Source organism: Chionomys nivalis, chromosome 9, assembly GCF_950005125.1.
Source record: "Chionomys nivalis chromosome 9, mChiNiv1.1, whole genome shotgun sequence".
NCBI lineage: Eukaryota > Metazoa > Chordata > Mammalia > Rodentia > Cricetidae > Chionomys > Chionomys nivalis.
In genome coordinates this window covers 3,453,211-3,480,880 of record NC_080094.1, presented here as the reverse complement: position 1 = coordinate 3,480,880, position 27,670 = coordinate 3,453,211, and the positions used below count along the sequence as shown (strand labels likewise).

Genomic DNA, 27,670 nt, shown 5'->3' with positions numbered 1-27,670 from the left:
AGATTTTGTAACATGCTTTGGGAAGTTGTAGAAAAGTAACTTATTTTTCTGTGCTAGTGGCAGAATGAACCCAGGGCCTTGCCATGTGCATGATGGGTAAATGCTCTATAGAGGAGTCTTGTCCCAAGTCTCCTTCATTTCTTTCTCCCTCCCACATTTCCCCCAGTATAGTTATGTGGGGTTCTACAAGAGTGTGGTCACCCCAAGACAGGATTCTTCCCTATTTATTGTGTTTGTTTATTGCTGTGTTCTGTGTCCACCGAGTGCCTGGCCCAGCAGGTGTGCAATTAGAAAACAGAAGGGGAACTGGCTAGCACGTTAGTTGAGCTGCCACCGTTCTCTCTCTCTCTCTCTCTCTCTCTCTGTGTATGTGTGTGTGTGTGAGCGCGCATGTGTTAGCGCTCTATAATTTCTTGGGGTTGTTTTTCCAGTTTTGACTGATTTTAAGCACCGTTAATTGCCCTACTATTGAGGGATTATTGAACTTCTATTTAGAAACTAAAAACCAACCAAGAAACAAAAAAACAACGAACTCCGTCTTCCTGTAGGTGCGGGCCGTCTTACCTTGGCTGAGCTATAATCCCCGAAGTGGACACCCAGCCAGTTTTCTGTGTACACATATGACTGGTGTTTGGTATCTGAGCACTTGCTCCCCTAAACTCTGCTGGCCACAGAAGAGGTCACACCTTCCCCATCGACCTACCTGTTCTGACAAATGCAAGCGGGGAAGAGGACTGAAGGATCGGCTGGGGTGAAGTATTGGGGACGAAGTACTCAATAGAGTGACTAGCGGAGATGTCACTGGCTGGAAAGCAGGTGTCTGGCTCCTGGTGAGGCCACCAGGCTCCAAGGACTGCCCCGTGCCCACCTAGACATGGCCATAAGAGGCTACGCCTGGTTGCTGCTACTGCTGCTGCCGCTCCTGCAGGTGAGCTGGGTGGGTGCTGGGAACTGTGCTTTGCAGGGGGGAGAGGTTTCATATCCTAGGCTAAAGGAACTTGGCAGGATAACTGCATATAATCCAACTGAACCTGGTGAGAAGCAGCCATTCAGCTGAAGAAGAGAGCTGTCTGTCTTTAGAGTAATATAGACGCATAAAGGTGGGCTCGGGATCCACATCTTACAAGGAAGTAGGGAGCAGCTGAGGGACTTGATACTAATTCATGAAACAAACAGTTTCAGGTTAGATTGTTTTAATAACACAAACAGTTTCATACAGTACTTCTACCCACGCTTTAAGGGGCTGAGGAAATCTCAGCAGTTTGTATTAAAGGCAACTGGGGCGAACCAGTGGGGGCACTAAAACTGTAAACAGGATAGGAAGAGCAGGGGTTGCCAGTGTCCTGTGCTCCAGTGAGCAACCAGTGTCCTGTGTTCAGTGGCAGCCAGTGTCCTGAGTCCCAGGTGGCAGCCAATGTTGCATGCGGTTGTTGGGTGTGACCTGCTGGATTTGCTTTCTGTTGGTGGGAAGAGAAAACTGTGCCTTCCTTTTTTTTTTTTTTTTTAATAGTGTTTTAAGTCAGCATATGAAGCTACTGGTTTCATCATTTTCATGCGTACTCTGCTCTCATTCATCCCCGGCCCCCCTCCTGCAGTCTCTTCCTTCCTCCCACCTCACAAGCCTCCTTCTGATTTCATGTCACCCATAGCCCAGTGCCCCTCCCAAGATCGCATCATATTCTAACTGAATCACACACAGGCACACCTCACACAGACACATACACTGAGAGAGAGACAGACAGACACACAGACACAACACACATACACATGCACACACAGAGAGAGAGAGAGAGAGAGAGAGAGAGAGAGAGAGAGAGAGTAACAGATAGGCACACCACACACAGACAGACACATACACAGAGAAAGACGCCATACACACACACACACACACACAGACACACACTTGAGGCAGCAATTATGGTCGGGGTTTGAATTCAGTGTTTAAATAACAATCGAGGTCAACCACTTCCGAAAGGCGTGTGGCATAAGCCAACTTTGATCCTCAGTTCAGCTCGGATCCATCTCATCTGCAGGGTTTGAAAACTAGAAGTTTAGGTTGATTGTTCTAGCCGTGCAGCCGGATAGTCAGAACTTAAAACAAAAACAACTTTGTTATTGTGTTTTCTTTACTTGCCAATAAAGCTAAAAATTGTGCTTCACTGACTTGGTGAACATGCTAATGAGGGAGGGGACTCCATGGATGGCTCCTGCCTGGCCAGTGGCGTCTTCAGCACTCCTTTCTGTGTTCCTAACACTATCACTAGTTAGACGTCTCCTGGGCCAGACACTGGATGGACACAGCAGCAAATACGATAGGGGGTTCTCTCTTGGTGTACCCATACTCTAGCAGAGCCCCATTTTTGAAAGTGGATACCTTGCCTGGCACCAATCTTTGAGTTAGGAGAATTACCTTGGTTGGTTGTATTTTGCCATGTCAAGAGTCAAGCGCGCATTCATCTCGTCTACGGTTTCTCATAGACCCCTCTTTTATGACCCCATGGGAGCCTGGATTTGAGTATATTGCAAATCAAATCCCATCTCCACCCTTCTCTCCCACCTGCACCTCCCCGATGCAATATCCCCTCTCTGTTGTGTTAGCACAGGGCCTGAGTGCTTGATTCACCTCCATGGTGAGTGACCTTTCCCTTGGTGGAGAAGTACACATTCAGGAGCTGCAGGACTGGCTGCGGGAAATAATGCAACCGTCCGTGCCTTCAGGGCTCCTCCAGATTCTGTTCACCAGTGTCTTTGGCAGGCATACCTGCCCCACGCCCACACCCAATCCTCGGGGACAACCAGTGCTCTTCTACTGGGGAGGTGTCTGTGCGCTGCCCCCCCCCCGAAATCCCACCACCCTGCTCTGCTATTATTTCTCTTAAAGCTCTGAGAATTTCATACGCGATTTGATCATATTCGCCTTTCCCTGACTCTCCCAGACCCCCCTCCTCTGCTCTACCCACCAAGATCTGTGTACTTAAAAAAAAAATCGAGAAGAATTTGTGCTGTCCAAATAAATATTCTTGGATATGTGGCCTTTCACTTGGGTATGGTCAACTTACCAGGGGCTACGCTCCTATAAAAAGAACGACTTTCCCTCTTCAGTGGCTAACATTACCAATAGTTCCGTGGCTCTGACATGGAGCCAGATGACAAAGTCAGAAGTATGCTCTGTGGCTTTCTCCCACATTCACTGTCACCCAGTGACAAGCTCTCCGCCTGGTTGGGGATTTCTAGTCCCAAGAGTCCAGGCTGGGCTGGGCAGGATTCAAAGGCCAGAGATGAGAGAATTTTTCAAAGAATGAAACTGAACTAGGAAGAAATCCTGGTGTTCTGGGGTTGGTACTGTTTTTGAAATTCTGAAAAATGTTATCCTTAAACATCGTAAATCTAGCCAGGCGATGGTGGCACACACCTTTAATCCCAGCACTCAAGAGGCAGAGGCAGAGGCAGGCGGAGCTCTGTGAGTTCGAGGCCAGCCTGGTCTACAAGAGCTAGTTCCAGGATAGGCACCAAAGCTACAGAGAAACTCTCTCTTGAAAAACCAAAACCAAAACCAAAACAAAACAAAATGAAAGACAACAAATAAACTATCATAAATCCTAGAGAGATGGCTCAGTCAGTTAAGTACCTGCCAGCGAAGCATGAGGACCCAAGTTCAGATCTTTAGTTCCTGCATAAACAGTCAGGTGCTGGAGGCTCACATCTGGGAAGTCAGACGCAGATCTCTGGGGCTTTGCTGGCTGCCAGCCTCGACTAATTGTCAATATGGTTCAGATAAGAGAGGTAGAAAGCAATTGAGAAAGATACCTGGTGTTGACCACTATTTTCTGCTGTAGGATTAACCCTTTATTATTCTCAGTTCTGAGCTAGTGTGGGATTTTTTTTAAGAGTCCTTCTTCAATCTTCCATATGGACATGCTTGAATGCATACATATATACGCATCATCATAATAAAAGCATTGCTAGCAACTATGCTGCAGATACCGAAGCCATTAGGACTTCACCCAGGAATGCAGGGTTGGGGTGCTACAGTTCCACAGCTGTCGGAGGTGAACCTGAAATAGGCTACCTGGAGAAAGAGCAGCCAGACCCTGTCCTAACAGCAGCGGCTTAGCTACTGGGACTCACATAGGCTTTAACACAGAGAGTGGGTTGGAAAAGCATGGACCACAAGTTAGGTGTCTTGAACTAAGAGAAATGTGTGGTCGTTGTTCTAGAGGCCTGGTGTCTGCAATTGCGCTGACAGCAGGTGTACGGTCCCGGTAGAATCCTTCAGAGCCATTTGCTGGCCTCTCTGGCTGCTGCTCACACAGCCTGCGGCTACATCACTACAGTCTGTCCAGGTCATTGCCAGCCTTCTTCCTAGGTGTCTGCTTCCTCTTCCGTCAGGGCACACCAGGAAGTCTTTATTGTAACTTGATGAAACCCGAAGGTTCAAGATCAGGTCCACAGGTGTGGGGATTAGGACTTCCACATCCATGGTTAGGGATGCCACTCAATCCCCAGCAGAGGGATAAGAAGGGGCAGGTGGGAGAGAAGGGACAGGAGAGCGATCACTCCAGAGGATGCTCCGGTGTCACCCATAGAAATGTGGGGACCATCAGGCCTGAGGTGGACGCAGAGGGCTGGACGGCCCATGGAAGCCTGGAAATGAGAATGGAGGTTGACTGTAGAGCTAGAAAGGGGGAGACATGGCGAGTAAACATGTGACTGTGTGTTGTTGAATTAGGGAGTGCTGAAGAAGGGATGCTTTGTGAGAAAATGAGCTAAAAAGGGTTAAGGGTATGTTGAATCCAAATTGACTGTAAGGTACAAGAGGAAGTAAAGGTTGCCTTTATTTCAAAGTCAAGTATTTGACTTTCATAGGAAAATGCAAATCCCTGGCCCTTTCTGTTTGAATCACATTTTACATATATTGGTGTGTGTGTGTGTGTGTGCGCACGCGCACACACGTATGTACACATACAAGTATGTGCAGGCCTGTGCATGCCTAGGCACGCATGTGGATTCAGAGGATTACTTTCAGGAATACACTCTCTCCTCTACCACGTGGGTCCTAGGGATCAAGAGCAGGTCATAAGGCTTGGCACTTTTACCTGCCGAGCCATCTCACTAGCCTCCTTTAGCACTTTAAAGAATTAAATAGTAGGGAGCTGATACATTAAAAAACATCAAGCTGTACTCACAGGGTACCGTATAATGGTTCTATTGCTGTATGCATTGCAGAGTGGTCAAATCAGGACCAACATCCATTACCTCACTCAGTTATCATTCTTTATGGTGAAAACATTTGATATCCTTTCTTCTAGTGTGGGAGTGTGAGGGTCCTTCTACCCACAGATCTCCAGGGAAACCAGGAATGCTAAGCAGGCAGGATTGCCTTTTCAATGGAAAAGATGTAAAACCTGTTCTTCCATCCAGAAAGACGGGAATTAGAGGTGATTAGCAGCCTGGCGATCCACACTATCTGTTGAGCCAGGCTACATCAAGCTCCACAGCCAGGACCAGAGGTGGCGAGTCATCTAAATGACACTTATAGTATCTGTACAGCTAGGGACTCCCCACACTCTCACAACCAGGGCCAGAGGTGGCTAATAACCCAAATGGCCTCTGTACTATCTGTATTACCAAGACCATGCCAGACCCTTCCCTAGGTCCTTAAGCTAATTCAAATAGTGTATCTCTCATCCCATCTCTTTGGAGGGAATGACATGTGCCCTGAGCTGAGTTTTAATGTAATTACACTTTGTTGTTCACTGGGAATTGTATTGCACAATGAAACTTTTCCCCCCAAATTATATTGTGTTTCTGTTTATTGGCAGTAAACTGCCTGGCATCAGACTCCCTGAAGTTTGGTGCAGGCTGACTAGGCCATTCTCACCTCTTCACCGTTCATTTCCCTGCCTGTCAGGACACCTGCAGGGTCGCCTTTATTCCAGCTTCCTTAAATGGTCTTAAGTGTGTTCTATACATTATGTACGAAAGGCATTGTGATTGGTTCTACCTTGAGGATTCAGTACGCACAGTTGTGCCCAGTTACGTGTCATCACAAAGATTCAGACTGGAGGTGGGGTTCTGTCAAAAAGAAAGAAAGGAAAGAAGGAAGGGAAAGAAAGGAGTGAGAGAGAGAGAGAGAGAGAGAGCAAGAGAGAGAGAGTCCTTCTTTTCTTCCCCCTAATTTATTCTATGAATTTTTGGTTTGTTTTTGTTTCTCTCCAAAGATATGGCACCCCTGACCAGGTGAGCCTGAATGGCCCTGGTGACCTGGCACAAATCCAGTCCCACCTATGAAAGGGCCTGTAGGATGGAGGGGGCGGAGCTTGCTTGCCTACCACTCTGATAAAGCAGCCTGGTGTAGACTGCTGCTGGGGAAGCCAGTTTAGGGATGGTCCTACCAGCAGGGCGGAGAGCATTATGCAAAGTGCTGTGAGCGGGTGTCCATTTTGGAGGAATCGCTTCAATTGTCCCGGATGGAGGTGTAATAGGTGCTCTTACAGAGCCATTTCCGCCTCAGGGAACAATTGCGAGTCCTTCTGCTTCATGCAGATTAGCTGTTCTGAGGCCACACAAAGAGGAGAAAGCAGCCTGGTGCTGCTGCGGGGATTTCTGGTACCTCTCCAGCAAAGTGAAAACCTGTAACTTTCTTTGATGATCCCCGGCTTTCCCTGCCTTTGGCTGGGCCCACCTGTGCTTTTAGGAGAGCATCTACAGAGCAAGGGGGTGGAGCAGGCGCTGGAAGTCTCCATCTTAAACGGAGGGACTTGAGAGTGTCAGGAGATGTCACACAGTCCACGCCAATGACCAGCAGCTTGGATCAGAAAAAAATCAATTTCTGTATTTGTTTGCAAGAATTGCAATTTCTTCTGTAATTTTTTAAATTACTTTTGTTTTATGTATGTGGGTTGTTTGCTGGGATGTCTGTGTACCACGTGTGCCTGGTGCTGATGTGGTTCAGGAGATGTTGGATCCCCTGTAACTTGTAGCACAAATAATAAAAACTTAGAGTCAGAAACTGGGGATCACTCCTGAAAATCAGAAAAGCAAAACAAGCCACTAGAGAAGTCTTTCATCTACCAAGGTTGGGAGACTGCAGACTCTCTCTCCTCTTATTTTATATTCCCCCTAGTGCTGGGATTAAAGGTCTGTGACTCCCTAGGACTGGGATTAAAGGTGTGAGGCACCACCACCTGGATTTGTTTCTGTGTTGATCTTATTGTTAGGAATATTTCCTAAAGTGAGCTCTCTGCCTACGCAAAGTCCCAATCAAGCCAAATCAAAACAAACCAAATTAAGAGATAACCAGGTTTAATGGGTGTTCTGCACACTCGGGTGGTCCCCGAGGGGCCACAAACACAACCACCAGGAGGAAGGAAAAGAGACCACGTGTTCCTCTTTTGGGAGTTCACTTAAATATTCTGTGGGAGTGGTCCTGAGCCCCTCCCCTCCAGGGAGGGGGTCTGGAGGGGAGAGGGTCAGGACCTGACCTGCTGGGATTTGGAGTCCAGAGTGCTAACTCTCAGGGTCAGGGGACTAGGATAGATGCAAGGGGCTGGGGCCTAAGCTCCCAATCTAACACTTAGGTAGCCCAGGGTGTCCATGAACTCACAGAGATCCTTCTGCCTCTGTCTCCCAAATCCTGGGATTAAAGATATGCGCTACCACTGCCTGATCTCTAGTGTGTTAGCTTTGCTCTTCTGATATTTAGGCAAGCTTTATTTATTAAATCATACATATCACTATAGTAACTGGAGTTACAAGTGATTGTGAGTCACCATGTAGGTGCTGGGAATTGAAAACAGGTCCTCCTCTGTAAGAGCAGCCAGTGCTCATAACTGCCCAACCACCATCTCTCCAGCCCCTCAGTTGTGTATTTAAATCTCCCAGTATTAAGAAACACTCACTATCTGAACACACTGGTTTAAGGTTTGGGTAGTCAAAGACTTTGAAAATTCCTTCTTTGGGACTAGAGGCATAAGTGCACTTCTCACTGACATGCTCTCTGGGCACACATGAGTTCCGCACAGTGCACGCCTGCCATCCCACGGTGAGGGAACAAGAGACAGGAGGATCCCCATGCTTCACATACATTGCCATGAAAATATACACGCGGTGCACAGACAACTCCTCTCCTTTAGGTAAATAGATGGAAATAGAAATACAGTCTGTGGCAGGTAAAAAAAAAAGTCACTGTTACCTTTGACATAAACAAAATGACCCAGTAATGTCACACACCACTGTGAAGGTCGCTGCCTAGAAATGAACACAAGTAGAATGTGTCTTCATTTCCTGTGAGCCCTCTAAGCCCACCGTGTCACCACATAACCCTGAATTAAGACAGACCTCGTGTGTTCTATGTGGCCACACTTGGTGGTGACCTGGTGGAATCTGAGTCTGCTGACTGTGGCACTTGTGATTTGGGTTCAAGTCCTAGCAACTCTGACTGCCTGAGTTATATTTATTGATAATGTGTTAGAGATGAAAGCTGACAATTCTTAGTCATGTTTAATTCACTAAAGAGAACAATAATCCCATCACACACAAATATGAATAACGGAGTTTTACTCAAAATGACTGTATTTTTCAGATTCTGCCTAATGAGAAAAGCAGTGCTGCTGTGTACTCTGTCAAGTCATTTGAATGTCTGGTTTAGTGGAAGACAGCTGGATTCTCCTCCCGCATTTGTGTTTAATCGGTTGTGAATGCTGTTCAGTTGAAGGATGTGCGGAGATCCTGGCCTCCCACATGTTTGCATTTGGAATGATCTGAATACTTTGAATAGGGAATTCTGGATTTTCTCTTTTGAGACTACACCGAGCATGACAGTATTGATGTCCCAACCATCCCCTCCGATATGAAATCTGAATATAATGGAATGAGCCTTTCGTTAGTGCTGTAACTTTCCAGGGGATACAGAAATGGCTTGGAACCAAGAGGGCAGCAACATACAAAAAAATAATTCCAACCGCACCCAGCTCAGCGAGTCTGTGAAAGGGTTCCTTACTGGGACAACGTGGGTGAGGGATTGTGTGCAGGAGCATGGGTAACTCCTGGGCAGCTGTGTCACCAATAAGCCCCACCCCAGCATGAGTGACAGCTTGCTAAAGCAATGAACTCCACAGACGTGTCCTCTGCTCTGGGCCTTTCAGTCACGCCCTGTTTCTCTACCCTCAGGCCTTGGTGCATCTTGTGAGTCTGTGATTGTGAATATGTGTGCACAGGCGTGTGCATGTGCGTGTGCCTTAAGATTTCTATTGCAGTGATAAACACCGGGCCTGTGCAGTGAGCGCCTTTCTGTTCTGCGCCATCTTCTTGGCCCATCAGAATACCTTTTCCGAGAATTTGTCAGCTGTTAAACTTTTGTCCCATTTGCCTTGCCATATGCTCCCCATGTGCACACTTTCTCTGCCTCTGTCTTATCTAAAGCAAACACACACATCAGTTTACTGCCAGCTTTGGACCCCGTTGTAGGGTGTGTCTTTTTGTGTGTCTGCAGTCTTACATATGGGCTTGTGGGCGGGGGGGCTGTTGGAATACAAATCACACACTAGGGATTCCCAGTGAAAATGCCAAGTTCTATTATTATAGCAATTATTGTAAATAAAGCACAGGAGAGGACGCAGAAAAGCCCAATTAAGTCCCGCCACCAACTGACATTGACTCCTACACACACATGTCCGGCTTTCCACTAACCCTGACCAGATGAGGTTAGCGCCATCTCCTTCAGTGGTAATAGTGGGGAGGTTCAGGGTTGAGCATCCCTCCTGTTAGTGATAACATACCACAGTCCTTTGGTTTCTTCCCTGCGGCGAACTCCCTGACCAGCAGGAAAGGACGACCACCAGACGAGGATTCTTCCCAAATCACGCTTTATTGGAGCCTCTTGGTTGAAGGGAGAGTGGAAGCGAGGGGGCCCCCGAGCGCCAAACGGCAGCTGCTTATATAGGGGGTAAGGGAACGAGTCGTGCCTGGATTGGCCGATGCGCGCCTGCCGATGCTCCTGGCCACGGGATTGGCCCTAAGCACATCATCGTCACTGCACATACGAGAGGCACGGTTCCACTGCATTGCCTAATATGGAGCTGTCCAGCAAGCGAGGCTGGGGCCAAGCGCCATCTTGTAATGGCGGCCACTCAATAGGCTCCCAGCAGCTCCCCCTTTTTGTTTTTCTCTGTAGGCCAGTGAGAAGGTCTTACTCCCATTCAGGTCCTCACCTCATGATGCGAGGACCGATCAAAGGAGGCCCAAAACTCCTGGTACTCCTTCTCCCATGCAATGGAATAAACTCCTGGGAGGTGCAAAGGCAGTACTCAGAGTAAAAATGCATACCTTCCTCAGTGCAATGGAGAATTTCTCCCTGAGAGTGCAAAGGCTATGCAAGGAACAAATCAACTGGCCTTTTAACCATACTTGGGGTGAATCGCCATTCTCCAAAGCGGCTAACGCTTGTAGAACCGCAACCTTATCTCGAGATGTTTGAGCTCGGAGGCGGCATATTAGCCAAAGGCAGACTATACATTCTCCCATGCAGCATGCAAAAAACAATCCTTATATCCGAAAACCTTTTGTTGCAGCCTCTAGTGAAATTAGCGGGGGCCCATTGAAGCCCAGAATAGCCTGTATCATTACTCACTTTGCACTTATTAGTGGTATTGGTAGCACAACTAAAGTTGCTCTGTCCAGCCTGCCCTCCCTGAAGTAAAAAAGGGGAGAGATCAGAGCAACTGCCATTAACCCTGCAGAGGAGCCATTTATTATAGGGCGTTAGCAGATTTTAAGAAGGTTCCATTGAACCAAAAAGCCTGTAACATGGGGAGGCCCAAATCCTTGTTGGTAAAAAAAAAAGCGGGGGAAAACCACGGCATTGTGGCGAACAGGAATCGGCTTAGGGAAGGCAGACAGTATTCCCCATCTCTGCTCCGCCTGAATCCGGATTGTCATCGCCACCATCATCAGGAACAGCAGCGGCGTCATCTTCAACCGGATCATGGCCTTCCTCCATTGGCTGGGGAGCAATTGAATCATCCTTAATGGTTCTTGTCAATCGGCACGGAACCCAGTGAGGCACCTCTTGACCCTGCGGGAAAACACAAATAGCTCCCCTGGATCTTCTGATGACAGGATCCAGGCCATACCATTTGTTATTCAACACATCCTTCCACATGACGGCCTCTCCTTTATCTTCAAGGGTCATTGCAGCATGCCGATCAGCAGCTGTCCTGCCCCGGCCGTCAATTATCAAAAAGTTAAAAGTAAAGAGTGCCAGTGCAACTCTGTTCCTGGGGGAAGCTATCTCCGCTATTCCCCCTTTCTGTTTCTGTAGGAGTTCTTTAAGGCTTCTATTTGCCCTCTCCACAATCCCCTGACCTTGGGGATTGTAGGGTATGCCAGTGGAATGTTCCACCTGAAGCTGTGCACAGAAGGCGCGGAAAACTTTTGAGGAATAAGCAGGGCCATTGTCAGTTTTGAGGCGGGTGGGTTTGCCCCAAGCCGCCCAGGCCTCTAGGCAGTGGGTCTTGACATGGGTGACAGGATCCTCCATCACTGGGTATGCTGAGGCTAAGCGTGCCTAAGTGCTCTGGCTAATATAATGGCAACCCCTTCCTGGTTCAGCCACTTGTACACCTAATGGCGGTGCCGAGGGGCGAAACACACCCTCCATCGGTGCGCGAGCACGGGGTGGGTTATAGGCTGGGGGACGGTGATAGTCCCGCTCATACCTTTCTTCCTCATACTTAGCAGCCTCCTCCTCTAGCTCCCCCTCTTCCTGTGAGCTGAGTTCATCGTCTGACAAATTTAAGTCAGTGAACTCTGTGAGGAGTAGGTAAAGCCGGTTTTTCTGCTTTTTATCCCCTTCCTCCCGTTGAGGGTCCTCTTGAGTTTCTTCTCTAGGTATACCCTTTATCTTTCTATCCTTTTCCTTTTTACTATCCTTTTTTATCTTTATTCTTTTCTGTCTAGACCTGCCTAAGTCCCCCCCTTTTGAATCCGACTCTGATAGGCTGTCCTGGTGTGCTTGCTGTGTCCTCCTCCCTTCCCTGTGCAACCAAAAGCAGCACAGAAAAATAACAATTATGAGGGCCACAAAGATCAAGCAAAACACCTCAGGTGCAACCCCAGCAATCATCATACCTGGGAGACTCACCGACGTCGCCGCTCCGCGTGTCGAGTTCTGAATCCTCTTTGGCCCCTCACTCGGTACCAAAGCTTGTCTCAGTGTCCCGGGTTTCCGGCACCAGTTGCGGCGAACTCCCTGACCAGCAGGAAAGGACGACCACCAGACGAGGATTCTTCCCAAATCACGCTTTATTGGAGCCTCTTGGTTGAAGGGAGAGTGGAAGCGAGGGGGCCCTGAGCGCCAAACGGCAGCTGCTTATATAGGGGGTAAGGGAACGAGTCGTGCCTGGATTGGCCGATGCGCGCCTGCCAATGCTCCTGGCCACGGGATTGGCCCTAAGCACATCATCGTCACTGCACATACGAGAGGCACGGTTCCACTGCATTGCCTAATATGGAGCTGTCCAGCAAGCGAGGCCGGGGCCAAGCGCCATCTTGTAATGGCAGCCACTCAATAGGCTCCTAGCACTTCCCCTGGGGTTAGGGACAAGGTGATCATAAATGGATATGCAATGAACCTGAAATCATAGCTACTGACACTAAACGCAGGGGCTGGGATGTAGCCCGGTGGCATGGGCTTGCCTAGCACCCAGGAGGAGCCTCTGAGTTGTATCCCTAGAACCAGGAACCAAAAATCTAAATGCAGAGGTTCTTTACGAGTATTTGTGCTACTTCAGGCAATTGCTGTAGGACACTGATAAGGACATTAATTAATGGCACTAATTAGTTAGTGTCATTTTTGCTTTTAAGGTCAGACAGAGTCATTAATAGCTTTCAAGAAGAAGCTGATGACTGTCTTGATCACATCGGTGGGGTTGGAAGTCAGTTCTAATGAAAGAATCTGCCCTTTGCCCACAGATGGGTGGGACTGACTTATTCAGTGCTGTGTTCACATTGGCTCTGTGGGACAAAGAATTGCAGCTCCATGTGGTCCTCTAGAGGCCCAGGTGCTGTTCATGGGGCCAGTGAGGCCTTCATGCCTAACTGGGAAGAGCAGAAAACAGTCAGCGGTGCAAGCTGCAGGCTTGTCCTCACCACTTCCTCATTAATTATCTCTTCTTGCTACTTATATAACCCTGAAATCTGGGAGGGATCTTGTGAATCCTGTAAGTTTCAAGGATTTCCTGAGACTTGTGAGTTGTTTCTTTCCTGGTTTTAATGAGCTTCCTTCCAGGATGGATTGCCTCAATTCAGAGTCTTGTGTCTATATATATACATATTGGTTAAAAGGGAGACTAGTAACTTTAGCATTAAAAGCCTGCTGGCAACAAATGGAAACATTTTTGTCAGTGATTTCAGGAAAACTGAGAGACTAATGAAGGGAATGCTTTCTCTGTATTAGGCTCTTGGCTTATTGTCATAGGCCACACGTTCATACCCGGTAGAGAATGGTCTGTAATGCCATGTCTGCATAGCTCCCAAAGCTATCTGGCAAGCCTTGTGAAATCATTAGGTAACCTGTACCTCACCTTTAGGAATGACAGCAGTTGTTAAGAGGACAGATACTTGTAATGGCCAAGCTCAGGTGGTTGCTCTGGGTACAAGAGACAGGAGGCTTATGCGGAGTCTACTCAGTGCCCAGCTATGACACTCAGATACTACAGATCCCAGCTGCCAGGCTCAACTCCATCTTCACTGATCCATCCTATGCCCTGTAGGGACAGAACCATCAGCCTCTTCGGAGATCCAAGAGAAGATGGGTTCTCACCACCCTAGAGCTGGAGGAGGAAGACCCAGGGCCTTTTCCCAAACTGGTTGGGGAGGTAAGGACATATTCTGGCCTCTGTGAGCAGTAAGTCCCTTCTGGAAGGAGGAGTGGGGTCTTGATTCCTGCTAGCATTTATTGATTTTTTCTTTGGGGAAAGAACCCGGGATCACACCCTCTTTATAGAGTGGATTCTGGCAGCTGCCTTACTGTGTGCCTGCCTGACTTACAACCAGGTGGTGAAGATAAGCAGGCAGGACACTGGCTAGGACTCTGATGGCTGATTTCTAGGGACCATCTGCGTGTGTACCTTGAGATTGGTGTCTTCCCTCTCTTGCTGAATGAGAATGACTCTATGTGCAGTTCTGCTTCACTGGCCCCCTGCATTTTTGTTTTGTTTTGTTTTTTTGAGACAGGGCTTCTCTGTAGCTTTGGAGCCTGTCCTGGAACTCACTCGTTAGACCAGACTGGTCTTGAACTCACAGAGATCCACCTACCTCTGCCTTCTGAGTGCTGGGATTAAAAACATGTGCCACCACTGCCTGGCACATTTACTTTATTTTATTTTTATTTTACTCTTGATTGTAGGGAGAGATTATTTAAAGGCCTGTATTGCTATAGGGTATGGTGGTACACACCTGTAAAATTCCATCACTTGGGGTGAGGGGCAAGATTGCTCAGTGGATAAAGGTGCTCGCTGCCATGTCTGACAATCTGAATTTGATTCCCAGCACCCAGGTGGAGGAAAGAGAGAACTAGCTCCTGGTAGTTGTCTTCTGGTCTTCACTGGCATGAGTACACACACACACACACACACACACACACACACACACACGAATGATGACGATGATGTAGTAATTTATTTAAAAAAGAATAAGAGTCAGCTAAGGGCTGCTCATAGCTTCTCTTTATGAAAAGTTATGTGTGACCTCTCTCTCTCTTGCCCATATTAACAAGTTGGTATGTGTTCCTCCAGATATTTTGATGCAGGTTTAGGAATGTGAGTGTGTAAAGGACCAAGATCACAGCACATGTTCCATTCTGTGACTTGCCTTTCTCACTTAAGAGTGTGGCTGCCAGACTTTCCAGGCAGGACACATCCACAGCCTGGGCAGCAGATGTCTGAGGTCATGGGATGGGCATCTTTGTGTGGTGTTTCTAATCCCATAAACATCCATGCTGTTTCCAGCTTCTCTATTCCAGTCCAATATCTTTAATTTATTTTTTAAAAGACTTATTTTTGTTTTAATTGGGTGTGTGTGTGCGCGTACGCGTGCGTGCACGCACGTGCTCAAGTGCCTTCACGTATATGAGTGTAGGTGTCTGTGGATGCCAGAGGACTAGAATCTCACTGGAACTGGAGTTACAGGTGGTTGTGAGCCTCCTGAAATGGGTGCTAGGAACCAAACTCCAGTCTTCTGCAAGGACAGAAAAGTAAGGACTCTTAACTACTGAGTCAGCTCTCCTGTACAGATTTTATTTTTATTATTTGTAATGACATGTGTCTGCATGTCCTTGTATGGCTTTGCAGACGTGAGCGGCTGTCTGCAGAGGTCAGGGGTAGATCTCTGTCTGCAGACCTCCCAGAGCTAGAGTTACAAGCAGTCGTAAGCTATACAGAACTGAGAAACAAACTCTCGCTTTCTGAACGCTGAACACTGCAGTAGTACGTTAAGTTCTTCGAATTCTTTCGGGGGCCCACCACCCAGCTCCCAAATGAATCACATAAGGGGTCTTGCTCTTAGTTACAAAGGTCCAGCCTTAGCTTGGCTTGCTTCTTGACCACTTCTCTTAGTTTATATTATCCTCTCTGCCTTTTGCCTCTGGGCTTCTTCCATTCTCTTACTTCTGTAAATCTTCCTCTTATTCCATGGACTGCTGTGTAGCTGGGTGACTGGCCACTAACGTCCTCCTCCTTCTCTGGCTACTTCTCCTCTGAACCCAGATTTCTCCTTCTATATATTCTCTCTGCCTGCCAGCCCCACTTATCCTTACTTCTGCCTCACTATTGGCCGTTCAGATCTTCATTAGACTATCAGATGTTCTAGACAGGCAAAATATCACAGCTTCACAGAGTTAAACAAATGCAACATAAGCAAAAGTAACACACCTTAATGATGTGGGATTCCCTCTGTATGCCGTGAATATGTTTTATTACCGTGAGTTAATAAAGTAGCTGCTTTGGCCTATGGCAGGGCAGAATATAGCAAGGTGGGAAATCCAAGCAGAGATAGAGGAGGAAAGAAGGCAGAGTCAGGCATATGCCATGTAGCTGCCCAAGAAGCAAAAGGTAACAAACCACGAGCTATGTGGTAAAATATAAAATAATAGAACTAATTTAAGAGTTAGCTAGGAATATTCCTGAGTCATTGGCCAATGTTGTAATTAATATAGTTTCTGTGTGATTATTTGGGTATGGGCAGTCAAAATGAATGCACAATCTCTGTTTACACCTTAACATAATATTCCCAACAGAGCCCTCTTAACCATGGAGCTCCCTCTCCAGCCTCTGCCCCCATATCTTTGTTCCCACATCTCTGCTGAGCCCTCTGCTTCTTTAGCCCAGCCCCTTAGAAGTGAGATGCTTGCTTAGATTCCTGAAAGATGCCTTGGTTCTTAGCCTTGATGTCTGAAGCTCACCATGATTTATTGGCAGAGTCCTTTAATTTTTTTTCTGATTTCCTTCTTTCCAGCTGTTCAATAATATGTCCAATAATGTGTCCCTGATGTACTTACTCAGAGGGCCTGGCGTGGATGAATTTCCCGAGATCGGCTTATTCTCTATAGAAGATCACCAGAGTGGAAAAGTATACGTGCACCGTGCCGTGGACCGAGAAGTGACACCGTCTTTTCTGGTATCTAAAATGGATCTAGTCTAACCTTGTGTTTAGTGCAAAGCTCTTGTAAGATGTTGAACTTTGTCCGGATCTGGGAACTTAGTACATTTTCAGGGTGCCCGGTTTTGGAGGCACGTGTGGGACGTAGCTAATTTTGGAGTCGCCATTAAAGTTTGATGCAATGGGAGTGAGGTGTGATTGACAAGCTTTCAGATCACTGACCCAACAGGACAGAGAGATTGGAAGTGGAGATGGAGCCACAGAGTGTCTGTAAAATGCTGCGATTTGGTTTCCGGTAGCCAACATTTGGAGGGTGGAGAGCGGCTACACACAGAACCCGGAAGTGCCTGGTAGCTGCTGTGGGAGGATTTACTGACAAGTTATCGAGGTCCGTGTGTACTCAGGGTTTTTATCACTTCATGACTTTCTGTGCAGTTGAAATTCAGGTTCCAAACCAGGAAAGAAAATTACAGAGAAAGAGCCTCAAGTCACGGGGTGGTGTATCATGTTCCAGTCTCTGCTGGCTACAAGGGTTGTCATCCTTTGTTCCAGGGAACTTGTGGGAACAGGGCTTGGCTGTCAATTAATCCCACCAGGGTGGGAATATGGTGTTTGCTATCTGAGAAAGGTAATTTATGAAGTATTCCCCCAGTAGCCTCAAAATATTTATATATACAACAAAATATAAGCCTTAAAGTCACCACCAGGTGCCTCCTTGGTTTTTAAAGAGACAGGAATTCTCCCCAAACCAAACTCCACGAGCTGCAAAGTTGACTCTGTGGTTCTTCTCTAGCCCCACGATCTGCAAGCAGTGTGCACCTGTAACATCAGAGCTGGGAACACAGACACAGGAGGATCCCTAGAACTTTCTGGCCGGCCAATATAGCAAAATTGGTGAGCTCCCAATGAAAGAGAGACCCCCTTTCAAGAAAATACTGTGGAGAGATTGAGCCAGACATTTGATGTAGGCCTCTGAACTCCATATACGTGCACACGTGTGCACATACACATTAACACACACAGTGCAAACTGCTCGTCCATTCGGATGGGACCAGACAGTCTGTGTGTCTGATGAGCCCTGAAGGGAGGCTGGGTCACTGTGCTGAGCTGCGGTGCTGAGAGGCGTGGCTATGGTGCACAGCAGCAGGAAGAGCCCCAGCGAGACTGAACCAGACCAAAGCCCCAGTTTGTTTGCTTTAAATGTCTGACACGTCACAGGCTGGATGTGTTTGGTGCCTGGAAGCTGGTAACACAGAGCCCCATCTCTAGGAGCGTTTTGTGAAACTTGGGGTTGGGATGGATGAGCTGTGTGTACTAACTGCTTATGTGTGTCAACGAGACACAAAGCAGAATCATCGGAGAGTTGAGGAAATGCTTCCATGAGATCCAGCTGTAAGGCATCTTCTCAATTAGTGACCAATGAGGGAGTGCCCAGCCTATGTGTGGTGGGTGGCGACATCCCTAGGATGGTAGTTCTGGGCTCTGCCAGGCTGAGTGAGTCATGTGAAGCAAGCCAGTAAGCAGCATCCTGCATCGTCACCCCCCGCCCCCCACATCAGCTTCTGCCTCAGGATCCAGCCCTGCTTGAGCTCCTGTTCTGACTTCCTCCAATGATAGACCATGATCTGGACGTGTAAGCCAAATAAACCCTTTCCTCCCAACTTGCTTTTTAGTCATGGTGTTTGATCCCAGCAACAGCAACCCTAAGACACTGTGCAAGTCACAGATAATTCCCAGGCACCATTTAGAACAAAAAGGTGTATATGTTAGACATTCTTCCAACAGGACAGGCATCTCACTGGTGTGTGTGTGTGTGTGTGAAAGAGAGAGAGAGAGAGAGAGAGAGAGAGAGAGAGAGAGGGAGAGGGAGAGGGAGGGAGGGAGGGGGTGGAAGGAGAGGGAAGGAAGGAGGGAGAGAGAGAGAAAGAGAGAGAGAGAGGAAGATACCCACTAGAGCAGACCATGTGGTTCCAGTCAAGCCAGCCAATGACTACACTGTGTGTTCAGGACCCAAGTGCAGTCCTGAGCCTTTTAGGGTGAGTTTTTAAATACAAACCCACATCCTAGGTTGACGCACCTCAGTTAGTAGGAATTTAGCCAGAAACGGAAGTACAGGAGCTGAAAAGCATGGCTAGTATATTCAGGGGCTTTCCCCAAACTATGGTCTTTGGTGGATTGAGGTCTTTGTTCCTATTCTGGCAGGTGGTTCTGCCTGGGTTCCAAGGCCTGAAGGGTACTTCCATCACGGAGTCGGTTGTACAGAGGTCTGGGGCCTGTTACACCATGTCGTCAAGATCATATTTGTCTTTTTACATCGACTCTGTGTGTGTGTAGGTGTGTTGTGTAAGTATATGTGTATGTGTGTATATGTATAGGTGTGTGTGTGTAGCTCTGTGTGTGTGTGTATAAATGTGTGTGCATGTATGTGTGTATGTGTAGGTGTATGTGTAGGTATGTGTACATAGGTGTATGTGTTCATCTGTGTGCATGCTTCTGTGTGTATGTGTGTGTGTAGGTGTATGTGTGTATAGGTGTGTGTATAGGTGTGTGTGTACATGCTTCTGTGTTTATGTATGTGTATAAGGTGTATGTATGTAGGATGTGTATGTATGTGTGTTTGTATGTGTAGGGAGCGTAAAAGGGTGTTTGTGTGTTTCCATGTCTGTTCCTGTGCATGTGGAGGTCGGGAGTCTTCCTCTGTTACTTACTGTCCACCTTATTTTCGAGACAGGGTCTCTCATTGAATCCAAATTCACCTATTTTCTAGACTGGCTGTCCAGCTAGCTAGGAGGGCCTCCTTGTCCCCACATCCTCAGGGCTAGGATACAGATGCATGCCACTATGACTGGCTTGTTCGTGGATCCTAGGAACACCAACTCTTTTGGCATAGTAGATGTTTTACTAACTAAGCCATCTCCCCAGCCGCCTACACTGGTCCTTTATGTGCATTTATGTAAATATGCAAATGCTATTAAAAATCAAGCCACCTGGCCCTCTCATTTGCATAGAATATAGGGTGGAAATTCTGGGCTGGCACCATCCACCCAGCGCCCTCTGTTCCACGAGTCCAACTCACTTTCTCTTTGATGTCAGAGTTTTCTGGAATTTGTGCATTTGTGTTTGGTTTTAAAGTCTAACTCTCCATCAGAATGTGGGTTCTAAGGGGTGAGAGACCCTGGCTTCCCTCGTGAACATCTCTCTAAGGTCAAGAGCAAGGCTCTTCATAGAGTGGTGTCTCAGATAAGTACATTGAATGACAGGTGAGGTACCAGGCTGGTAAAATGGAGTCTTCTCTCCAGGGTCCAGGAGTCTAATCACACCCACCAAAAAGATGAACTTGAATCTCAATTTATGGCAGCTGTGATTGTGTTCTCACTAGACCACTGAGTTCTTGTGATGCAATCAAGTTGAGATGAAGTCGTACTGGAACAGGACTGGTCAATGTCCTAATAAGAAGAAGGCTATTTGGGCACAGAAGAGGGTGAACACTTGGAGTTAACTGTGAAAAGATGGAGGCAGAGTCTTGAGCCACACAGGCATCCGTAAGGCCAGGGATCCTCAGTCTTAACAGTGGCCAGAAGCCACATGCAGAGAAGCCTGAGCAGGCTCCAGAGGGTCTCCTGCCATACTGCACTGAAGGCTCAGCCTCCAGAGCATGGGTACAAATCCACCATGATGGTGAGAATATCCCTCTCCTGGGTCAGGAGCACATCGGGTGGAGATCACCAGGCACTGGAAAGTGGCCCAGGCCACCTGTCACCCAGCACATTTTACTCTGACCAGCTGCCTCTCTGCACAAGTGCTGATGATTGGTTCTGAGATCACGGAAAGACAGGACACCGCTATAAACCGCGCAAACACATTGAGGCTGCAAAGGGAGACTCCAGAAGCATGCTATTCCGGACACAACCTGGGGTGCTTCCCTAAAATTAGACGAAACTTGTAGAATTGGGGTTTGGGAGTGTGGAGGAGGTGGACTAGCTGTTCATGTCATAAACCTAAAAGAAATCTGTAAAAATCTGCTGAGAATTGCAATATGATTTAATGATAGATTCATAAAGAGAAGAATGTCTTTTTTTCCTGTAAAGGAATCTTCTCTACTTATTTTAAACCTTCTCAGTTTCATAGGACACCAGTGCCCATTCCAGTCCATTCTTTTACGTTCTTTCAAATAATTGTGTATTGACCATCCCTGCACCGAGACTCTGACCTACTTCTAAGCCATGCGTGTAACTGATTTCCCACTGTGCCTCTGGCATCTAGGATGCTTCCGTCTGCTAGCTTGGGTGTGAGGCTATAGCTCTTGTGCGTGTAATTACAGATGCCATATGGTGGTCTGTCACGCAAGCGCTGCATGGTTTGTTCATCCAAGGGTGTAAATCTCCGGGCTGTAACAAAAGGCTGAAAACCAGTCCGCGTTCAGAAAGAGCCGGTGGTATTTCCTTTCTGCATTGTGACCGAGTCCCCTGGAATTTCTTAGCATCTTGCCAATGAATAAACAGCACTCACGCCCCTCAGGCATCTGTCAGAACTAAAGGTCTCAGATGTAGCTTTTAGGATAATAAATGGAATATAAAATAATAAACACAAACAAACACACGGTTCTTGTTTAAGTGGGAGGATTACGGTTGGCCCAGTTTCAGAGCGAAGAGTCAGGGTGATTAAGGAGCCGAGCTGCCGGCACCGCGATGAATTATGGAGGACGAGGGAGCAGCAGTGTGGGAGAGAGCCAATTTGCTTGTGAAAACTTTAAAAATGTATGCTAGAGTCCCTGAAGCGGAGTAGCTCAGGAGCAGGAGCCCTGTAGCAGCCGTCAGCCTTCCTGGAGGGGAAAGCTGACCCTGAGGAGTCTGAGGCTGCCCACGCTGGTTCTGAGATGCCGGGGTAAGAAGCGGAAGGTTAGACCCCTGCTTCAGCCTCCACCTGCTGGCTGGGCTTTGGGCTCCTCTACCTTGAATAGTCAATCATTCTCTGGCACAGAGGGAACAACGTGCTTCCTAGCGCTTCTGCCAGGGTATGAGGGGTTCATCTGCCCGTGCAACCCCTTGCTCTTCTTTAAGGAACTCGTTTTTCTTAACACCTCTAGCAGGATCCTGTGCCTGCAACCAGGGTTCCGCGGTGGAGGGCTTCTGTTCTCGGGAGCACCTCCATACTGCAGCTCATGGGCATCCAGTTCCTTTTGCTGCCACTGAACTGCAGGCTCTCTGCATGCTCCGTCCCTCTGGCCTGCCTGCCTTCAACAGACCAAACCCTTGCACCCAGGGGCAAAGGGGACACAGTGGTGAAGCAGGTTACAGTCACTTGAAAATACACATGTGCCTATCTCAACATGCAAGCAGATCAATTTCTAGAAATAGATTTATTACCTCCCAACTTCTGTTTTATGATTAATGGCCTATTTTAAGTTACGTAGTCAACATTACCTTATTTTAATATTGTAATCAAGAACACCCTGTAACTAGTGGGCTGTGCTTTTTATACCATTTTCAGATTTGTGAAAGAACAGCACAGCACGCGGTGTTGAGTTTCCCGAGGTCCCCGCGGCCGGCATCTTGCCCTGGTGTGGTTTGTTTCTGTTGTAACTGGGGAGCCAGGGTTTTACAGAATCACCAGCCAAAGCCCATGGCTTGCCTGGTCTCTGTCCAGGTGTGCTCTTGATGTTTTGTGTGGCATGGGTCGATAACGGTGGCTCCCCCCCACAGGCTCCTGTGGAGTAGCTTCCTGCTCTGAAATCCCCCACATTCCACCTGCTCACCCCACCCTTATTGAGAACCACAAGCTTTTTATTACCCTTTTAATTATCCATAAATTTGCCATTTCCAGGCTGTTATGGAGCTGGACTCCTGTGGTTTATAGCCCTTTCAGACTGTTTCTTTATAAAAAAAAATTTACAGGCACACATGTATGTGTTTGCACATGTGTGTATATGTGTAGACACATGAATGTGCCATATGTGCATTATGTAGGTGTGTGTGTGTACATGTGTATATGCATGTGGGTACGTATGTGTGTGTGAGCATGTGCATATGTGTGTGGGTGCAAGCATGTGTGTGTGTGTGTGTATAGTGTGTGTGTGCATGTGTATGTGTGTTCTGATTTCATTTCTGAAGTAGTGGTAAAATTCCCTGATAAGAAGCAACTTAAGGGAGAAGGGTTTCTGTCTTACACATCTAAGATCTGTAGTAATGTCTGTTCTCTCACTTCTGATCTGGATTCCCTCGTTCCCTTGTCTGTTCTCTGTGCCCCATCCCATGCATCAATTTTTCTAGACTGTTTTTAGTTTAATCAACCATGGCCGCTGTTTGGTGGTTTCCATTTCATTGATAATCTGCTCTGATCTCTTGTTATTTCCTCCTTTCTATCTGGGTTAATTTGTTTAACTTTCCCAAACGTTCTCAATATAAAAGCTTAACTTACTAGCCTCTGGCAAGGTAGGACTCCTGGACAAGCTGGAGAGGCGTGGCCATTTCTCTTCACTACCTTAGTAAGGACATTGACTCTCTATGAACTGATGTGTCCACAACTGTATTGGTTCCTCTGGGCGTCCCTTTCTCCAAAACCTATAGGTCTTGGCTATTATTCTCAAGGCCCAGTAATAGTAACTGTCTCTTCCTTTCTCAAGACAACACTGATAAACTGTAGAAACAGCTCTCCAGCACCTTGCTCGGGTCTACTCAAATGGAGAAACCAAGTCTGACCTTGATAATGACTGGGGTTTTCCCCCAAATCTTCGCATAGCTGATCTGCGGGAGCCTTGCTGGGGGAGCATGGCGCTGAGGCAGGTCCTTGGAACTGCACTACACATCTGGCATTAATGGTTCTTTGATCAGCGCCCTTGGGTATACCCACCCACACTGTTTACAGAGTTCTCTGCTCCCCAGGTTTACTTTGATGCTGTGGATCGATCCACAGGGAAAGTGGTGGACGAATCCCTGATTTTCAACATTAGAGTCAGAGACGTGAATGATCACGCACCCCAGTTTCCCAAGAAGGAATTTAACATCAGTGTGAAAGAGAGCCACGCTGCAGGTGTGTTGGGTGTGTTCCACTGTGTGAGTATGCCTCTCTCTTTGCCCTGTGTGGCTCCCCCGCTTCTTGCTTTGATAGTGATGGGGACTTTGATCCAGGTAACTCAGGAAGGCTTTTCACTGCTCACATAAAAGGTCGCAGGCCCAGAGTCGCTGAAGGCTTTGCTCTCTGTTAGCTTCATTCTGTGTTGGCCGTGGAAGGATGTGGAAATTGTGCCATCTGGAAGAGCAGGCATGTAAATGTAGCCTAACAACAAAGCCACACCTCGAGAGATAGAGATGGAGCCATGGCAGGCTCACCAGGGGCTCGGCAAGTGTCTCATCTGCAGAATGATAGGGACATGACATTTGGCCTCTGGGTTTCAGAAAATAAATCTTTACATGCCAAACTAATTTTCCTAGAAGGAGAATCTATTTTTATATCAAAAGCAGTATTTAATATTGTAAAATAGTCTTTGGAAAATTTAAAGACCTGAAGCCATTGGAATAGGAAGCATTTTCAGAAGTTTTAGGACTTTTTTCCTTTGGGTTTTACACGCATGTTTACCCACAGTTGTGTTGTGTATGTTCATGCCTTGTCAGGTGTTCTATATGAGTGTAAATACACACTTACATATGTACTTTTTATTAGAGCAGGAAATGTACATGTATTAGTCCTTAAACGTTCACAGATGCTGGGAATCTCTTTCTGTCTGGGCATGCTTTCTGGTTTGAAAAGCTGGGTTGGGTCTGTGAGAAGGCCCTCTGGGAAAGCGCTGCTAAAGCCTAAAGCTCCACGGTCTACCCTGAAACTCCTGTGAAGGCAGCAGGAGAAAACCGGCTCCACAGACCTGTTCTGAGACCCCACATGCCCCGCGGCACGCGTGCCCCCATCATACAGACAATATACATACTCTCCTGCCACGTTTGCCTGCACATCTGGCACACTAGATCTTTGGTGGGCGAGTTTTGAGATATCTCCCTTGGTCTCCTGTGTCTGACTGTTTGGTTGATGCCTTTTAAAAAGTGGTTTTGCAAACTGTTTGAGGAAGGTATCTGAGCCGGCCTGTGCTGCTCTCAGACATCACTCACGATGCTTACGCTCAGGGGAGAAGAGTGGCTGGTTCAGACGGGTGGCGAATTGAAGAGGGCCAAGTATTTATTCAGTGGCAGAGCGCGAGAGCACACCAAGTGTTGTCTGTACATATTTCCTGTGGCTGAACATTTTCACACATTTCTCAGCCTTTTCTTTTTTAATCAATATCCCTTTCCTGTTAATATGTTTGCCATTTGCTTCCTGATCAAAACTTGCTTCTTCTATGTGTAGAACACATAGTTGGCACATGCATTTCAAGTGTTTATCACTCACTTTTAAATTTTGTCTGTATTTTTTATACATTTAAAAACTTCATGTATCAGTTGTACCCCCGCCCTCTTCTGCAACAGCAGTCCTAGGTAGAAAGCTCCTTGAAGTTTACCCTAAGTTAAATAGCCACCTTTATTTTTCATAGTGTGTCTGTATGCTGATTTTTTCATTTAAATATCTCATCCATTCTGGTGTGTGCCCTGATGCCATTTTCAAAGGTTCTTCCCTCTCTCTACTTTGGCAAACAACCTTCAGCCAGCAATAACATTCTTAAAAACTTCTTTCTAGGTCAACCTATTTTTCAGTTGTTAACGGTCGATTTGGATCAAGAAAACACTCCAAATTCTCAAGTCCTTTATTTCCTCGTTTCTCAAACACCATTACTGAGAGAAAGTGGCTTTCGGATTGATCTCATCAGTGGAGAAGTACGACTCTCGGGATGCTTAAAATATGAGGTTATGTAGATTTTATTATTTGAATGCACCGGGGCTGGTGAGCTAGCTCTGTCAGCAAAGTGATTGCTGCCCTGGCAGGACCACCCAGTTTCAGCCCCAGAACCTGTGTAAACTAGTGCTGTGGCGGTGTGCCTGTTGTCCCAGAGCTGCAGAGGCAGAGAAAGGTTCCTCTCTAGGGCTTCCTGGCCAGCCAGGCTAGCCAAATGGTGAACTTCGGGCTCCATGAGAGACTTTGAATCAAGAATGAAGGTGCACAGTGCCTGAAGAGCACCCAAGGTTAACTTCTGGCATTGTGCACAGGCGTACACACACACACACACACACACATACACACACACACTCACACACAGAGTGTTGTTTATGCCTCAGCCCCAGATTGAGGTCTATATTTGCAATTGGGAATCTTCTGTGGTTAAGCCTTGCTATAGAAATTGCTGGAAGGAAATGTCCTTGTTAATATTTCCCTCCCGTGTTTGTGGGGCTTAACATTCCTTTTCCTTCCCATGTAGACTGCTCCTTGGTTCACTCTGATAGTCAGAGCGACGGATTGTGGAGAGCCATCCCTGTCATCCACAGCCACCATTCACGTCAGTGTGGAGGAAGGCAACAACTATATGCCCACATTTGTGGAAGACCATGTAAGGCATAGGGTGCCTGAATTCTAAGCCCTCTACAAAGGTCCCCAAGCCCTAGGCTTACGTATCTCTCCTGGGTCATGAGAAAGTACATATGATACTCCAAAGTAAACTAAACTGAAAAAGTAAACTGGGGTAGAGAGATAGCCCCATCTGTTCAATATTTGCTTCCCACGTGTGAAGGCCTGAGCTTGACACCCACCACTCATATAAAACTCTGGGCATGGTGCTGTCCACTGAGGCCAGGCATGAAGGTCCATGGGGTCATTCACAGCCTTCCTTGCCTAATTGGTGAGTCCTAGATCTCAGTGTGAAACCTGTCTCCAGAAGCAAGGTTGGAGCCATCAAGATGGTACAGGAGCTTGCTGCCCTCTTGACGGCTTGAGTTCCATCCCTGGAACACGGATAGAAGGATAGAACTGACACTTTCACAGTGTGTTTGCGCGGGGGAAGGAGGCTCCTACATATGTATGTTCCTGCACACACAAATTGATCCTGAGAGGAGTTTTCCTTGATGACCCAGTCAACACCCTGTACCCCTCCTGGATACTCGAAGCCCTTTGTTCATTTATCTGCCTTGTGGTGTTCTACTTAATGAACTTATTTATTCTAGTTCCTGCCTGACCTCCTCCCCAAACACAGGCATTCCATTCTCAACTCCTTGGGAATGTTATTATTATTATTATTATTACTATTTTACCAGTGTGTACTGACTGTTGCATAATGATTCAACCAATTGATTTTAAAATGGGTTATTAAAATATTTTAATTACATAAACCAACATGGAATGTTTTCAGTGAAAACTCCTCTTCCAAAAGTTTATTCCAATGACAAAATAATGTTCCAGTTAAGCCTGTGTCAGAATTCTTCCCTGGTTTAGGAAAAATCTATGCGCTCAAAAGTAAGCCTGGAAAAAAAATACCTCACTGTCTTGCCGTGCTTGCTTAGAGACTCTCTACAAGAACTACTGAAAAATGAGCTGTTTCAAGGAACTGTGTATGCTGGAAAGATGGTCCCCTTGATCCAAATAAATCTCTCCCCATTGTGGAAGAGCTAGGATACTTATGACATGTGGCCTAGGCTGTGTATTGCATCTTAAAAATTCTCAGTGGAAGAATGCACTGAGTTGGACTGAAGACTCTCTTTAAACTTATCCAGCCTTAGGCACAGAGTCTCAGGGGATGCCGTTCTTAGGAAGAAGCATGCTCCCGACTTCATGGTGTCCCTAATATAACTGGAGGCATTCAAATGCTTGAAGGTCAAGGGTGTCTCGATGAGGACCCAGCCCTTCCCCTGCCCTCTTCTCTATGGTGTGTCTTTGAGTCTGTGACGTGGACATGGTGATGATTTCTTCCAGTATGAGATTCAGATTTCTGAAGGTGAAGTCGCATGGGGCGTGTTGGATCTCCCTGTTCAAGACGGAGACTCCCCGTTTACACCAGCTTGGAGAGCACAATTCCACATACTGGATGGCAATGAGGAGGAGCATTTTGACATCATGACTGACCCTGAGACCAACCGAGCAGTATTAAATGTCATCAAGGTAAAGT

General features: G+C 47.0%; 1 protein-coding gene across 1 annotated transcript in view; it reads left to right on the top strand.

Moving 5' to 3' along the window:
• Positions 1-874: 874 nt before the first annotated feature.
• Cdh26 (cadherin 26) overlaps positions 875-27,670 on the top strand; it is a 52,295-nt gene continuing 25,499 nt past the window's right edge. The window contains exons 1-7 of the mRNA XM_057781047.1: positions 875-928; positions 13,773-13,877; positions 16,513-16,674; positions 23,538-23,685; positions 25,318-25,484; positions 25,994-26,122; positions 27,478-27,663. Of these exons, the coding sequence (XP_057637030.1) occupies positions 875-928; positions 13,773-13,877; positions 16,513-16,674; positions 23,538-23,685; positions 25,318-25,484; positions 25,994-26,122; positions 27,478-27,663 (951 nt within the window). The remainder of the gene's footprint in view (positions 929-13,772; positions 13,878-16,512; positions 16,675-23,537; positions 23,686-25,317; positions 25,485-25,993; positions 26,123-27,477; positions 27,664-27,670) is intronic.